The sequence below is a fragment of the Antedon bifida genome, chromosome 6 (assembly GCF_963402885.1).
Source record: "Antedon bifida chromosome 6, ecAntBifi1.1, whole genome shotgun sequence".
NCBI lineage: Eukaryota > Metazoa > Echinodermata > Crinoidea > Comatulida > Antedonidae > Antedon > Antedon bifida.
In genome coordinates, this window is record NC_136231.1 from 20,713,356 (window position 1) to 20,729,211 (window position 15,856).

General features: G+C 31.9%; 3 protein-coding genes across 3 annotated transcripts in view; 1 reads left to right on the plus strand and 2 right to left on the minus strand.

The window, feature by feature from the left end:
• The first annotated feature begins 888 nt into the window (after positions 1 to 888).
• LOC144845917 (acetyl-coenzyme A synthetase, cytoplasmic-like) lies at positions 889 to 13,949 on the plus strand. Its single transcript, XM_078703430.1, has 14 exons — positions 889 to 1,281; positions 2,522 to 2,613; positions 3,204 to 3,307; positions 7,025 to 7,097; positions 7,396 to 7,583; positions 8,176 to 8,291; positions 8,516 to 8,708; positions 9,094 to 9,227; positions 9,322 to 9,454; positions 9,799 to 9,855; positions 10,185 to 10,265; positions 10,635 to 10,743; positions 11,190 to 11,435; positions 12,178 to 13,949. Exons 1-14 carry the CDS (start codon positions 977 to 979, stop codon positions 12,378 to 12,380), a joined length of 2,034 nt encoding a protein of 677 aa, XP_078559556.1. The 5' UTR covers positions 889 to 976; the 3' UTR covers positions 12,381 to 13,949.
• On the minus strand, positions 3,384 to 6,662 carry LOC144845927 (uncharacterized). The gene is made up of 5 exons (XM_078703446.1): positions 6,395 to 6,662; positions 5,550 to 5,864; positions 5,199 to 5,317; positions 4,682 to 4,907; positions 3,384 to 4,166 (listed from the first exon to the last, which is right to left on the minus strand). Exons 1-5 carry the CDS (start codon positions 6,552 to 6,554, stop codon positions 3,979 to 3,981), a joined length of 1,008 nt encoding a protein of 335 aa, XP_078559572.1. The 5' UTR covers positions 6,555 to 6,662; the 3' UTR covers positions 3,384 to 3,978.
• A 62-nt stretch (positions 13,950 to 14,011) lies between the features above and the next one.
• The window catches only part of LOC144845707 (E3 ubiquitin-protein ligase rnf213-alpha-like), a 35,290-nt gene continuing 33,445 nt past the window's right edge, over positions 14,012 to 15,856 (minus strand). Inside the window, exon 55 of the mRNA XM_078703135.1 lies at positions 14,012 to 15,630. Coding sequence (XP_078559261.1) covers positions 15,483 to 15,630 — 148 coding nt within the window. The 3' untranslated portion in view covers positions 14,012 to 15,482. The remainder of the gene's footprint in view (positions 15,631 to 15,856) is intronic.

A 15,856-nucleotide genomic window follows, 5' to 3' on the forward strand; every position in this document is an offset into this window, starting at 1 on the left:
CTAGCAGTACCTACGGATAGGCGCTTTACCTACCGATAGTGATTAGTTTCATTCGAAAACCCTCTGGTAAAATTCCTATCGCAAAGAAAAGTTTATTTGTCAGCGGGTGGTTCATAAACCAATTTTGCATAGTCAGTGGGTAGGCATATCCAGGTAGGTACGTACACATGATCTTATTTCACCATGGGTAGAGCCAGACTTCTTTCTATACTTGTGTATACTTTGCGTGGCGAAAGTGGTGAATAAGTCGGAATACATCGACATAGACAACAAAAAGAAAAACAACTAGGCCTATTATGCCTATTCATAGAAAACTGTAATACAGTTTACACCGGTCTCAATTTTGTTGGTCATGGATTTATTATTGACAAAAAAGAAAATTTTAGTTCAGTTAAAAATAATGTATCCGAAGTCTGGTATACTGCTAAGCAACCCATATCTATTGTGATAGATTTTGAACAAGAGATAATTAATGGCAACACGAGTTACATCATTTCTGTTTTGTGTATTTCTTTTTATTTTGGAAGACATTTTACAGTATAATAACATTTTGCTACAAAAATAATGAATGCGTGATATTAATTGCATAAAATCGATATAGCGCCCTCATCCATTATTGATTTTACTCTTGACGCGTACCTGGGAAGAAAATAGAAGCGCCCGATTTGCCAGAAATAAACTAAATAATATTATATTTATTTAACAGATTAAAATTCATGTCATTATTATATTTTGTATATTGTTTACAGGTTTAGAAAATATGATATTCTAAATGTGATATAAATCGTTTATTTTATTTCAATAATTTTATTTTAGACATTATAAAATAAGGTAACTCTGGAAACTGTCTAAGCCTAGATCAATTTGCAAAACACAAAAGTAGAGAGAGAAGCGTTGCATCGACCCACCTACGTCAGTTTAGCCTAGATAGCTTAACCACGATTAGTAGGCCTAGATTTAGATTTAAGACTAAAAGATGTCTGAAGATATATATGCGCCGGCGACTGAAGTGCAAAATGTAGCGCATGTAAAGTCGATGGAACAGTATGAAGAAATGTACAAAGAATCGGTGAATGACCCTGAAAGTTTTTGGACCAAAATCTCAAAAGACTTTTACTTTCAGAAGCCGCCGACAGGAAAGTTTCTTAATTACAATTTTGATGTTTCAGATGGAAAGAAAGTGTTTGTTGAATGGATGAAAGGAGCCGTTACCAATGTATGTTATAATGTTCTTGATCGTCATGTTGAAAATGGCAAAAAAGACAACGTGTGTTTTTATTGGTGAGTCAATATAACATAAATATCCTTCCTAGCCTAGTTAGGCCTAGCCTAGGCCTATATTCTTCTTCTTCTTCTTTCGGAATACTGCTTAACGATCCTTAAGGATCAAAACAAGCAGGGTTTGTGCGCATGCTAGGCATAGGGCCTAGAAGACCTATATAGGCCTATTACTGTATACTATAGCCCCCTTAGTAATAAGTATAATATAGATAGGCTATAGGCCCTATATATTTTATATAGCCTAGGCCTAACTAGGCCTAGTTAGCTGTTGTAGTAGAAATGGGTTCATTTCCGCCCAGTGAAAAGTTTTTGCCCAATAATAATAATATGTTATTGGTTATATATTTGTCTAATCTAATGGCTTTTTTAAATACGGTGGCCCAGTCGCCAATGGCGACCTTTATTTATAATTTGGTAAGGGCGAGTATTAATGTTGTGATGGTTGACCCGCCTGGCGACTTCCAGAAACTGCATCCACCTACCTTTTATAACCAATCTAGGCTAAGCTAATAATATACAGTATAAGCTACTGTAAACTTAAGCCTAGTGGCAGTCCCTCGTTGTTACGAAGCGCGAGCGCGATCGCGCTCCTCAACAACCTTCAAGTAGAGAGCAATTAATCGCGCTCCTTAAATCTCACAGTGCGAGATACCAAAAAAAGGGATTCCCCTGCCTGCATTCAAGGGCAAGTTTACTTAAATCATCTCATAGTGCATCCAGTACGGTGTCATAGAAACACCTCCTTTACAGCAAGCATATGTCCCAATTAATAATTGTTCCTTTATGCTTACTCCATGTTTTTGTGGAACGAGTTTATAAAATATATTTGGCTATGCCAACGATGAGTCGTAAGTATTGTTCGCAGTGTTCTTACGATTAAAAACCAATGACAAACTGAAAATGCATTTTAATACATTACATTCCCAGAATATCATCGCAAGATCATTCCCGCCATGATTTTGGTAAACTTTTGCAGTGTTATGACGTTATACGTACACTCGTATCTCAGTCAGAAAGCAGACAGTAAAATGCTACTGAACACTAATCTCAATTTTGCCAGTCAACGCATTTGCACATCATAAACATGAAGTCATGGGTTATCAGTTGACATAATCAACATGCAAATTATCAACAAGTCCCTAATATTATTGTTAATCTATACCTACCATGTCTTTAAAGCCAGGAAGAAAATGTTATCTTGAAATATTAATGTCAGATTTTTACTTTGTTGCCTTTGTAGGGAAGGTAATGATCCTGATGATAGCAAGGTAATCACATATGGAGAGCTATACAAACAAGTATGCAAGTTTGCCAACGTCTTGAAAGATCTCGGTAAGTTTCAAAATAATAATCTGTATATTGAAATAATTTATTATTTCAATGGCATTTGACAAAAATCAATGTTTATTGAACAGAATTGTAATAGTACACAGATGGTGATGCATCCATTCAGTGTTCTTCCAGTGCTTTAAAGCGTTATCGTCATGAGGAAATTTCCTCGGATCGGAATAAAAAACGGTACAAATGTCATCCGTTCATAGAAGCATTGATTGATGTAGAAAGTCTAACCGTGGTGACTAATAGAGTGTGGTCCCGGTACATGACTATACTTTGGCTTTAGTTGATAGAAATTGAAATGTTTGTTAGAGATAAAGTATACGATGTTTTACTACAGTGTATACTGTTTTTGTATAAATTATATTTTATATAATATATAAAAATAAAATAAAATAAATTTAAAAAAAATTAGATTACATTGTTAGGTGTTAAAATAGGGAAATCCATGGAGACAAATTCAGATTCATTTTATTTGTCATAAAACATATGACATTAATTTCCAGAGACAAAAGTTATTTAAAATTTCATAAATTGAACAATGTATTTAAAATGTTTATTTGTTATTTTGATCTGCTTTTCTACAGGAATCAAGAAAGGAGACCATGTTGCGATCTACATGCCTATGATTGTAGAGCTAGTCGTTGCTATGTTAGCATGTGCCAGGATTGGTGCCGTTCACTCCATTGTGGTATGTTGTCCGTCATAAATGTTTGTAAAAACAAATTTCTTAATAACTATGAAATAAGAAATGTACCAATGCTGTCTTAGCTTGGTATTTTAATTGATCTACAAGTACATTAAATTACATTACAAAGTAGAGATGCTCAAAAAAAGCTTAATTTCCAAATTAGGAAATACTTTTTTTAAAGATGTATTGTCCCCCAAAAACATGAAAAATGAAGATTAATTAAATTAGACTTTGAATATGGTATTTTGTAGTTTTAATAACATTAATCACTTCTGTAGAAAAAAAAACGAAAAAATCATGTTTTCACTTAAATTCAACCAAAAATCCATTGGCTGGCAGCCAATTTGACTATTTTTTTATTTAAATTACAGTTTTTTCAGGTACACTATATATTTTTTTTGTAGATCTAAATTTTTGTCAAAGTGGATAACTATTATGTGACAATAAATTGGCATATTCAACAAAAAAAAAGAATTTTCAGGGGACAATACATCTTTAACCCAGCACTAACCCAAAATATGTTATTGACAGAATTTCACGCCGTTTGAGATGATGAGGCACCTTTTAATTCCCCTTTAGCCATTCAGCTATATTACAACAACAATTTTCTTGTGAAAAGCAAGAAAGGTCACATATTGGTCATCATGAATTCACTAATTAGATGTTCCCATTCATTGGACGGGAAAATGGCTACTAGTTTTATAATAATTGTTCCTTATAAAAGCTACACGTTCTATTTGTTTCTGTTTCCGACTTGCTTGTTTTCGGGCATATGTTATTGTATCAGCAAAACATCGATTCAAGTCTTTCTCCTTTGGGGTAGGCTTTCCATATTTATAACACCAGTTTATAATGTAGGCTGTAAAAGAAAATGGTTAAATCAAAACCAGTGTTGTATAGTAGCACGAGCCCCACACCATGACCCCAATCACCCATTGGTTTCATGTTATTTAAATCAAATTGCTACACAATCTGATGATATTGTCACAACTTCATGCACACCTGTAGGAAATTCTCCACATGATTCTAGAAGCAACACAGAAATATACATGATAAAGTGTGTCTATTCATTTCATACAGAAAATGACCAGGTTACATTGCCATTATTTTTTTCCCAATGTGTCAAGGCAGAAATCATAATAGCTAAACTTACACCTAACCCTCTAAAAAATAATCTCTCTGACTATAAAAGATGACATCTTTCGAAGATGTTTAACACTAAACGTTCAGCCATTATAGTGGCTTGCAGAAATGACAACAAATTTGATTTAAAAATATATTAAAATAATGCTGGCAAACATTTTAGTCATCACAATGTTTGAATACCAATAGAGCAATCAACAACTAAGCATTATAGCATGGCAATGAACTTACTTTTTAGTGTTTGACAAACAGTAGTGTCAAGTGGAGGTTTTGTAGAGTGCCCTCTTCTAAGACCTAAACCTCCAGCATCCATCAGTTGAGTTGGTGTGAATGTAGATCTGATAAGATTACGCAGAAGTTGTAACGGGTCATCTGTTGCTGATGACAGACTTTCCAGCAAGGCACTGCTTTCCAGGAATACAGGACAATCTTTAACTAGTTGGACCTGTTGTTGAGGCTAGAAAGAAATTTGAGAAATCAAGCCTCTCTAATAATCTCCTAATACTGGTTACTATAAATACTATATCTGTTAGTGGTGTATTGTTAATTTTTAATTCAAGAAAACATGCACTGTGGCAAATATGGGAAAATAAATGCGTGTGTTGCTCACTGGGATTTCAATTTATTTTCTTATAATATAATTAAAATATCCATACTTCTAGTAGCCAATTAAATTAAGGCACAGTAATGCCACCCATGCACTACAGTAGTGTACTGTAGGGTCCCATCAAGACTGCAGTATACTTACTGGTGACGGACATAATGTTTCTATTACTGTATGTTCTTCTTCATAATTAGAGTTAATTGTCTTTCCATTCATTGTATCAATAACAGATTGAAAGTAGTTTAACACACCTTGATTAGGAACTGCAAGATAAAGTTTGAAATTAAAAGTCCAATTTTGAAAATATCAGATTATGTAGTTAGTAGGTAACAGCTATATTTAAATCAATCAGACCGCGGTAAAAATAAAAATCATGATGGAGTCTTTCGTGTGAATTGGGTCTCCACAAGGTTATAAAAAGTATCCAAACAGAATGGCACAGTTTAGGAATACATAGGTATACAAATGTCAGCTTAGTACTGTACTTTATATTACCTGGTACAGCTTCTTTTTTAGATTTCTTTAATTCTGCTTTTAGCTTCTGTATCTCCTTCTTTAAGACCAAGCAATTTGCGCAACAAGAATCAACATATTCCTTTTTTTTGCTCCTATTATCGTCATCAGTTTCTTCTTTTTCTTCATCCACATATGCAACTTCTAGTATCATATTCATATCCTCTTCGGCGTTTACCTTTTTTATAAATTCATTTTCTTCACTATCTGAATCACTGTGTTCGCTTTGTTGAGGGCGATTTTGTGAAAGTATTGTTGTTGGTTCCTGTTTAATTAATTGACCCAGTCTGGTCCCCCCTAAATTTGTAAAAAATACAATGTAAAAAATAAAACACTTCATTTTACCCTGCCCCTCCCCCCCCATTCCCCTTCCCTGAAACATACAGGGTACAGTACACTATCTGTATAATTGATCTTTCATTGCTATATAATGGTTTAGCCTATAGCCAAAGAACTTATAACACAAGAATCTCCTGTTCTTCAATTTGCATTCAAAACACAGCTGACAAAATCTTCACCAAATAATGCGTTAAATATATAGATTCCACAGAGTTTTTAGCCCTCTAACTAAGGCAGGTGCAAAAGGGAACTAGCCTACTAGCGGGCCTAGGCTACTTCAATTTCGGTGATTTCCTGCCTCGCAATTTTGAGAAATGATAAAATGATGCCTCGCATTTTTTGATGATGGTAAAACGATGCCTCGCATAAATTTGTGACTTGCCGCGCATGCCTTGCTTGCCTCGCACTTTGTTACTACCCTATAATAGATATAACACAATTTTCATAGCAAATACATCTGGAGAATAAACAGGAAATTATAATTTTACCTAAGGAACATTCTGATTTCTCTCCTTTCTTTTCTGGCCTAGTAGCCTTTCTTCTCTTGTTACTATATACTTCTGATTTATTACTTCTCTGACGCTTCATTCCATCGTCTGTAACTATATTTGTGGCTGAATCTTGGTAAATAATTCTTTCTTGTTCCATTTTCAAAATATTGATCAGTTAGAATGCACAGGAAATGTGTTGTAATAATAATGGGAGCTTAAGTGAGACAGTTAACCAACCAACTGAGCTGATTTCCATCTGACTCACACTATTGATTAACAATGAATGACCTTTGTGCTGCTTGTGCATGACCTCACATGGCCAACAAAATAAAATAAATAGTTTACTATCATTCAACTTAACATAATACATATGAAATTTTTTTTTTTTACAATGTTAATATTTAAATCATTTTTTATAAGTTATTTCTTTTTTTACTTTTGTTTTTTTTTTAAATTATGGTTTATTGGGTAATTTTTTTTTTTCAAACCAATTTTCAGTCAAAACAAATAATTTTTATGTCTTATTAATTTTTAAAAAAAATTCAATATTTTTTTAAGTCATAACAAAATGTATATTTTTAAGAGATTTGTCACAAATATATATCTATATTATTTTCTTTTTTATAGTTTGGTGGATTTTCTTCCGACTCCTTAGCAGAAAGAATCTTAGATGGAAAATGCTGTTTATTAATTACGGCAGGTTAGATTTGCATGGTCTCTTTTATAACTTTTATCACACTAACTAAATTATTTTATGAATTAAAGTATGTTTTTTATAAAAATAATGCAAAAAAAGGAGGAACAACATTTCTATTTCATCATGGGGTTGTTACAATATTTCTATTGTTATTTTTCTTTTAATTGAATTATTTTATTGTTTCAAAATTTTTTTTTTAATTGTTTTTGTTTCAGGAATACAATAATATATCTTTAAATGTCTTGGAATGGCCTTTTTTTTGGAGTATTTTACTGTACAGTATAATAATTTTTTCAATTAGATGGCGTATACAGAGGCACAAAATTGGTAAATCTGAAAGATATCGCTGATGGCGCTCTTAAGATCTGTAAAGAGAAAAAGTTTGAGGTGAAAAAGACGATTGTGGTTTGCCATCTTGGACCAATGTCACCACCAAGTGATAAGAAAGTGTCATCACCAGCTGCAAAGAGACCATGCATGTCACTTGTTGTAAGTATCTGTGTCATATATTCATTCCAAGTTCTGTTTTTTAGCGATCATTTGCCACCCATACAGCATTTCTGTGCCAATATAGCCAAGGCTTGACAACTGTAAATCTGCCAGCCATCATTGGTTTTCAAGATTTTCATTTCAATCATGTTTAATGAATAAGAATATTGCAACAATACTAAAACAATTTTGGCTTGTATATCCCAAATGCAATGCATGGATTGTAAAATGGTATTACTCTTTCTAAGCCATGACATTACTATCCAACTGGTGCTTGAGGATTACGGTATTGGCTTGGAAGACAATAGAGTATCTCTAGTTGTGCAATATGTATAATTTTAAATAAATTAGTTAGAGGAGAAAAAAAAGATTCAAATATATAATATAACCACCTAAACATAATATGTGGAACTCCATACAATATTGCACAGTTTTAGAGGAGGTACCAAATCACTACTAGCCATGTCTCATAGGATTTTATTTTCCTGTGCCCTCTGCTAGACCACCTCCAGAATCATGGGATCTCTTCTTATGAGAAGTACTGTAATATTCCATAAATATTGTTTTTCATACTATGAATTTCTTTTATTAGACTAACTTTGTTGAAGGTTCTGATCTATGGTACCATGATGTAATGTCAAATGCCAGCGAGGAGTGCAAACCAGAGTGGTTAGATGCTGAAGACCCTTTGTTTATGCTTTACACAAGGTGAGACAACCGTCAATATGAAACTTTCATTATTATACTTCAAGAACAGAAGTTGTAAGTAAAAAGTATCGCTCAACTTGGCTCCTCCAAAATTGTCATCAATATTTTATTCATCAATGTTGTCACCATTATCATCCCTATCTTCATTAACATTATTGAGCTGATCAGAAAGTAAGCCCTGCTTTGATATAATTTACGAATAATGGTTTGTTTTTTAATTTCAGTGGATCGACTGGAAAACCAAAAGGAGTGGTTCATACTCAAGCAGGCTATATGATGTATGCAGCTACGACATTCAAGTATGTTTTTGATTATCACGATGGAGATGTCTATTGGTGTACTGCTGACATTGGTTGGATAACTGGTCATTCCTACATCACCTATGGACCAATGGCGAATGGAGCCACAAGTGTACTGGTAAGAATAAAATTGTGAGATACCAAGGATAATTAATTGTTGATCTACTTTAAATAGACCTCAAATAATATTTCCAGACATCTATACATGAACACATCTCATAACATCTGCCCCTATGGTATACAGTAACTCAAAATCCATAAATTATGCTTTATCAGTCTATTTTGTGCCTAGGTTACCTGGATAAACCAACAGTAGCCTATGCTCTCCAGAGAGAGGGCTTAGATACGAAAAGTTACATTACTAGAGCACCCCTCTACCATAATGGACCAGTCCACATGAAAACAAATTTAAATATCGAATTATAGGATAAAAGTTTAACCCACAACCTGCATGTTGTTGAGAACTGTGCATTTAACATCATTTATCATTTTCTGTAATGTAGTTTGAGGGCGTTCCGACGTACCCTGGACCAGAGCGGTGTTGGCAGGTTGTTGAGAAATACAAAGTCTCTAAATTCTATACAGCACCAACACTTATCAGAACTTTGATGAAATATGGAGATGAGCCCATCAAAAAGTGAGATTTCACACATTACATACAGTATTTTATTATTAAATTATTTCTTCAATATTTGCTATTCTAATACATTTTTTCCATGTATTTTTTGTAGATATGATCGTAGTTCACTAAAAGTTCTTGGCTCGGTTGGAGAGCCTATAAACCCAGAGGCATGGCGTTTCTACTACAATAATATTGGCGAAAAGAAGTGCTCAATAGTGGACACATTCTGGCAGACTGAAACAGTAGGTCAAACATTAATTAGCTTAATTGCTTTCAGAGGTCAGTCGATTGACCAATTATAAACCCTATCACCTCAAATAATTTACTAAAATAGAAATTTTAATTTCCTTAAAATTACTATCTACTACTGTAGTAGCTATGCTTTTATTAATTTTAAATGCTTTTCAACATTAATTTTAAATGCTTTAAATTTCATTTCATTTACTCATATTATCATTTAAAATAATCTAATATGACACAACATAAGTAATTTTACCATTATTATTCAAAGTCGCTTGTCATTAATTTAAGCTTCGTTCCATTGTGGGAACGAAGCTTAAAAGTGAAGTGATGTTTTGTTTTCTAGGGAGGTCATACTATGACACCATTACCAGGCTGTACACCAACAAAACCTGGTGCTGCTGTAAGTAATTTCAATAAAATGATCCTCTATTTTAAAGTGTATTACTACTGTTTTTTGTAGTTTATTATTCATATGCCTACAAATAAGATAGATAGCAGATTTCTCAATATCATAGGTTTACTTATATATGAGAGAACGCCTATAAAAAGCAATTATATTGCCATTTTGTCTCTTACACATAATTATTCAACTTGTACCAACATAGTTGAATGTGTCTCTATACTACCTACTTATAGTCACTTGGAGAACTATGTAATGATGTGCAAGTCTGGAAGTCACACATACATGTACGTTAGCCTAGCAATAACTATGCATAATATTTGTTTCAGACGTTTCCATTCTTTGGAATTGTGCCAGTACTGTTGGATGAAAATGGCAAAGTTATTGACGGTGTAGGAGAAGGATATCTGGTTAGTTGTATTCAATACAATTAAAAAGGATTTAGTTGATGGTTGAATGTTTTACCTTTACGTAAATTTATATATAGATTTAAATAAAACACTGCTTTAGTTATGAAAAATCCACTGGCAAGGTTGTAACAAAAATGTATTTCAATGGTTCATTAAAACAAATGTAATAATAGGCAACATAACTAACAGTAGAAGCAGGAATGGCAAGAAATAGATCCAGCTAGAATAAGACAAGAGAATTTAACAGCTTGACGTAGTGTACGCAAGATGAGACAAAAACCACTGTTATGAAACAAAACTACAATGGACAGAAATACCCTTGTGACTGCTACCTTTTTAATTCTTTATATTTATACTGTACATTTACAGGTGTTTAAGCAGCCTTGGCCTGGTGTTATGCGTACTATTTATGGAAATCATCCAAGATATGAAGAAACCTACTTTACTCAGTTTCCAGGGTATTACAAGACAGGGGATGGTAAATACGCTTGTTACAGACATTCTGTTAGATCTTCATCATTGAAGTTCCACAATAAACATATTTTTTTTCATCAGTTAAATAAAAGAAATAATTTTTTTGATGGTATAGAGTATCACGGTGTGACGTCACAACGATAGAGGGCGCTGCATGGTTGCTAGCAAACCAAAAAATGCGTTCAACGCTACTATGTTGATAAACTGTAAAGATCTGTATTTCTATCAAATTATGTATCTTAGCTTGATTTTTTTTAACTTAAACTGTAGTTGAAGAATAAATAGATTATTAAAAACAAAAGTTAAATAAAAAAAAAATTGTTTGATGATATAAAAAGGAAAATTCAACCCCATAAATTATCTGGACTTTCAATACAAAAGTACAGTTGAATATAGAGACATTTAATTTTTTTATCCTAATGATAATAAATAATAATAATTTTATTGTAGGAGCCAAACGTGACAAAGATGGTTATATATGGATCACAGGCCGCATAGATGACATGGTAAATGTATCTGGCCATCTTCTCAGCACCGCTGCAGTTGAGTCAGCATTGGTGGAACACCCTAAAGTTGCCGAAGCGGCAGTCGTCAGTCTACCTCACAAAATCAAGGGAGAAACATGTTACTGTTTTGTTACTTTAATTGATGGCAATACCTTCAATAGTGAGCTAATCACAGAATTGAAACACTGTGGTAAGACACTATTCATATATAACACAGTAGAACATATACAAAAGCGACACCACTATGTCCCAATAATAGGTATATCCCCTTGATAGGGAGTAACCTCTTGATAGGGGGTGGGGGGAGGTATCCTCTTGATAAGGTTTGGCTATTCATTCATTCATCTTTTTATTTCGGAATATCATGGTGACATAATATTATATCCATAGCAAAAGAGAGAAAAAAAAAAATTCTTAATCTAACAGCTCATAGAACAAAAACAAAGATATGTAAATATATAAAGTCAATGCAACAAAGCATTCCATTGTATGTGCATTCTTGACACATTAAGAACGTGGCGATTAATGGCCATGATCAAAGAATTACTACTTGCGTTCACACGATTTTTAAAACTAAAAACAGATTTTCTAATGAACTCATCAAAGGATGGAACGTCATTTAAGACAAACATCATGCTTGCACTACAATGTCTAGGCTGCTTCAGCAGCAAACGTAAGGCATTGTTATAACATACTTTCAGTGATCTCAGAGTGCTCTTATTATATCTACACCATAAGGTTGAACACTATAATTTTGTTCATGTGAAAGAATACCTTTACTTAATAGGGTTCCCCTGAATCAGGCTGTTCCCTTGAAAATTGTGTCCCAAAGGATGTGTTCTACTATATGCTTTTTTTTAAAACACAATTTCATATATTTTTTTTATATTTAAAACCACATAAAACTATATATTTAACTGTTTTAATTGTAGTGCGAACAAAGATTGGTCCATTTGCACAGCCAGAAGTTATCCAGAATGCTCCTGGTCTTCCCAAGACTCGATCGGGAAAGATTATGCGCCGTATTCTCAGAAAAATTGCTGTAAACGATCGTGAATTTGGAGATGTGTCGACTATGGCTGATTCTTCAGTGATCGATGTCCTGTTTGCAAATCGACCAACATCGACATCATAAGTAATAAGAGTAACTTCACAATAATTACTACAAGTTACATTCTTTTATTTTCATTGATTACAGTACAATTTTAGTAGTAATTGAAGAGTAACTTTGGCGCGTATTTACACATGCCTTCTGTTGCAGCTGTAAAAATCAATATGGAGGTTTTATTTGTGACGACCATTGAACCTCAACACAGTGTTGACGTACAGATTCTTGTTTCAATTAATTGTAAAATAATGTGTCCTAGGTCGATTTGAAAGACTATGATTGACTTACTGGTCACGTAAATAAACTTTGATATTGATTCTTAGACTGTTTTCATATATTAGTACTTTATATAATTATATTTATTCAGAGGACCAATCATGTTGTACACAGATTTTTTTAAAATTTAGTTTACTTAATATTTTGTTTATTATAGTAGATGAAACGTCCTGGCTTTGTCACGTTACTAGGAATTGTCTCATTGCTGCAAACATGCCACTGCACAATACAAAGATCTCATTAATAAGAAACAATTTGAAGGCATGGGCTTTCAACATTTTGTAATCGTCGACCTTGCTATTTGATATGGTTTAGATAAATATTTATGCTGACTACAAAAACATTGAGTAGGAACAATCATATTTATTCAAAAAAACTTGTTTATTAAGTTGTCACAGCAATAAGTTGTATGCGAATCATGGTCAAAAGAGTAATATTAAAATGTGATCATGAAAATTAATTAAACCAAAACATATAAAATAGACCCATCTACTGAAATGTATCTTGCACAGTAAGTTTCCAACCAAACCACTGCCTAACATTCTCTGAACAAGAAAAACCCCAAATTCTTTCTTATTCAAATACAGGATGAAGTCAAGTAATGTTTATGATGTTATTTATATACTTATATGGTTGTTATTTATATTATTTACTAGGAGTTCTACTTATATAAATAATTATCATCATTGGCTTGATTTTCTGTTAAAGTATGGTTAAACGTCTACCCCAGACTTACCAATTTATCTTCCCATTGTTCCAGACATTTCCCACCACCTATCTTTTCAATTTATCAACAACTATACGGCTAGATAATTTAATATTTTAGTAGTTTAGCAAATGTTATATAATTTTGTTTCAATTTTCTAGAAGAAGATAGTGTAGTATTGGTGATGGGTATAAACAAATGTTTTTTTTAATAATGAATTTGTATCATTAATTGTTACCCATTCCTTTTCTTCAGTCTTTTACTGGTCTTGACAAATTGCGGATAATTGTGCTTTTAAATGCATCTTGACCAGCCTTCACATCTGTGACATTTTCAACTCTTTTTTGTATTGTAGCAAAATATTTGGTAGTTTATCAGTAATTTTTTTTCTGTATCTTCAATAACAGTATAAACATTTTGCAGGGAAACATGTTGTAGCATTTTCGTTTGTAATGATTGTCTAGTGAATAGTAGGTTTTGTAATCTCTCTATATATTAGGCGTGTGACAATAAACATTGAATTCAACACAAATTATTAATCAAAATGTACTATTTATTTTATTTTCCAAATAACTGAGTACTGCAATATTGAAATAAATTTTGAAATAACCTCATTATGTTGTAATCTTGATTATAATTCACATGCACGTTCAAACGCTTGATATAATAAGCTTTTATATATGCACGATCAACTGTCTGTTATCCGAGTGTTATTAACTATTGATAAACTAAAATTCTATACAGTTTTATCCTATATATATATATATTTATTATATGTCAAAATAAATTATGCCTTTTTCCTTATAATTATTATACAATTTTGGTGCTGCAGAATTTTCAAATGCTCACTAAAAATTTGCCAGTACACAGCATAATTATTCTAAATATATCCTTCATACAGTTTTTTTATTAGGTAATAATAACCTAATTATTATTAAACATTACTACTAAAACTATCGATAACTCTTAATAATATTTATTTTAATTACAAATTAGATCTCAAATATTCAATTAAAATATCAACAAGTAAAAAGATATTAAATAAAATTACTAAGTAGCATAATAAAATAGAATTAATCATATTGCTTTAAATAGAATAATTAAACATCCATGAATAAACTTTAATGTCAACATTATTTTGTTTCTATTATTTAATGAATATGTAATAGGACAGAGAAAAGGTAATTAATAATTGAATATAATTTACAACAAATAGGAAAAAAGAACTTAAATAGAACAAAAAGAAACAATAAAGTTCATTAAGATATAAACCAATAATAAAAACGATAAAATTGTTTTCACAAATATGGATGGTTATACATAATAGTAAAATAATAATGATTTACAAGTAATAATAGAAAGACTTTATAAATTTTTAATGTGTCATACTGCAATTCTATCTGCTTTCACTCATTAGATTTAGTGTATTATAATTTAAAATATAGAAATAATAAAACATTTACAACTAGGCTACTACTTAATTACTTGATTATTCTCCACCTCAATGTCTTTTTTACATTTACAATTTTATTCTATTTGTGTTGCAGCATCTGTTAACGAAAGGATTGATATTTGACTCAAGTTTGATCTAATTAACACAATATATTAACAAGACAATCTTGCCGAGATAGGAACCTCTAACAGTCCTTTGATCTTATGATTGGCTGTGATAAATTCATACTAGTTGCGGTTACAGCCGTTAATTTGCATCACATTTTAGCTATATGTTTCATTGTGTTTATTTTTAGGAACATGAAGTTCTAATAGGTATTTAATATCCTATTGTTAAATTGCCTTGATGAATAACCATTGTATTTTTTGTATTCTATTAAAATTATAATTTAAGTCTGAAACAAAGGTCAATTATACAGTCTATCAAAAAAAATGTTTCAAATGAAAAATAACAATTGTCCAGACTTACTAGAAAACATCTATTCTATTGTCAGTAAGTTTAGAACCTTTCTTGATGAATTAAAGTAAATGCTATTCTTTAAATTTATATAGATCTAAATTTTCAAAAACATTTTGCACTTTTGAGATTTCTAAAACCAATTGTCTATCAAATAAAGAATCTTAACAACACTTCTCTTCAAATACATTACCAAAGTTAAGAGCAGTATATGATTGTGTTGGTCATAATTGCTACTTTATTCCTGTATTGAGTAAAGTTGTGCAATTGTCTTCCATGTGTCCACAGCATGGCTTAATGGTATGGTGTTTAATAAATCGTCTAGTCCAGTAATTTCAGAGTGATAATTTTTACTATCATAGTATGGTTTCAAGGTAGAAGAAATTCTGAAAATATAACATTTGTTAGATTAATGTTTGATGACTTTGGGCAACATAAACCATGTAAGTATGTGAGTTTGTATAAAGTGTGTGATTGAGTACAGTATGTAGTTTAGTTCCTTGAATTTAATATTTGTTATCAATAGAAATGTTGAAATTTATTTTGTATCCCCTATATTTTGATATAGTAATACCAAATTAGAGCGTGGGGCACTATACATCTATTCTTACA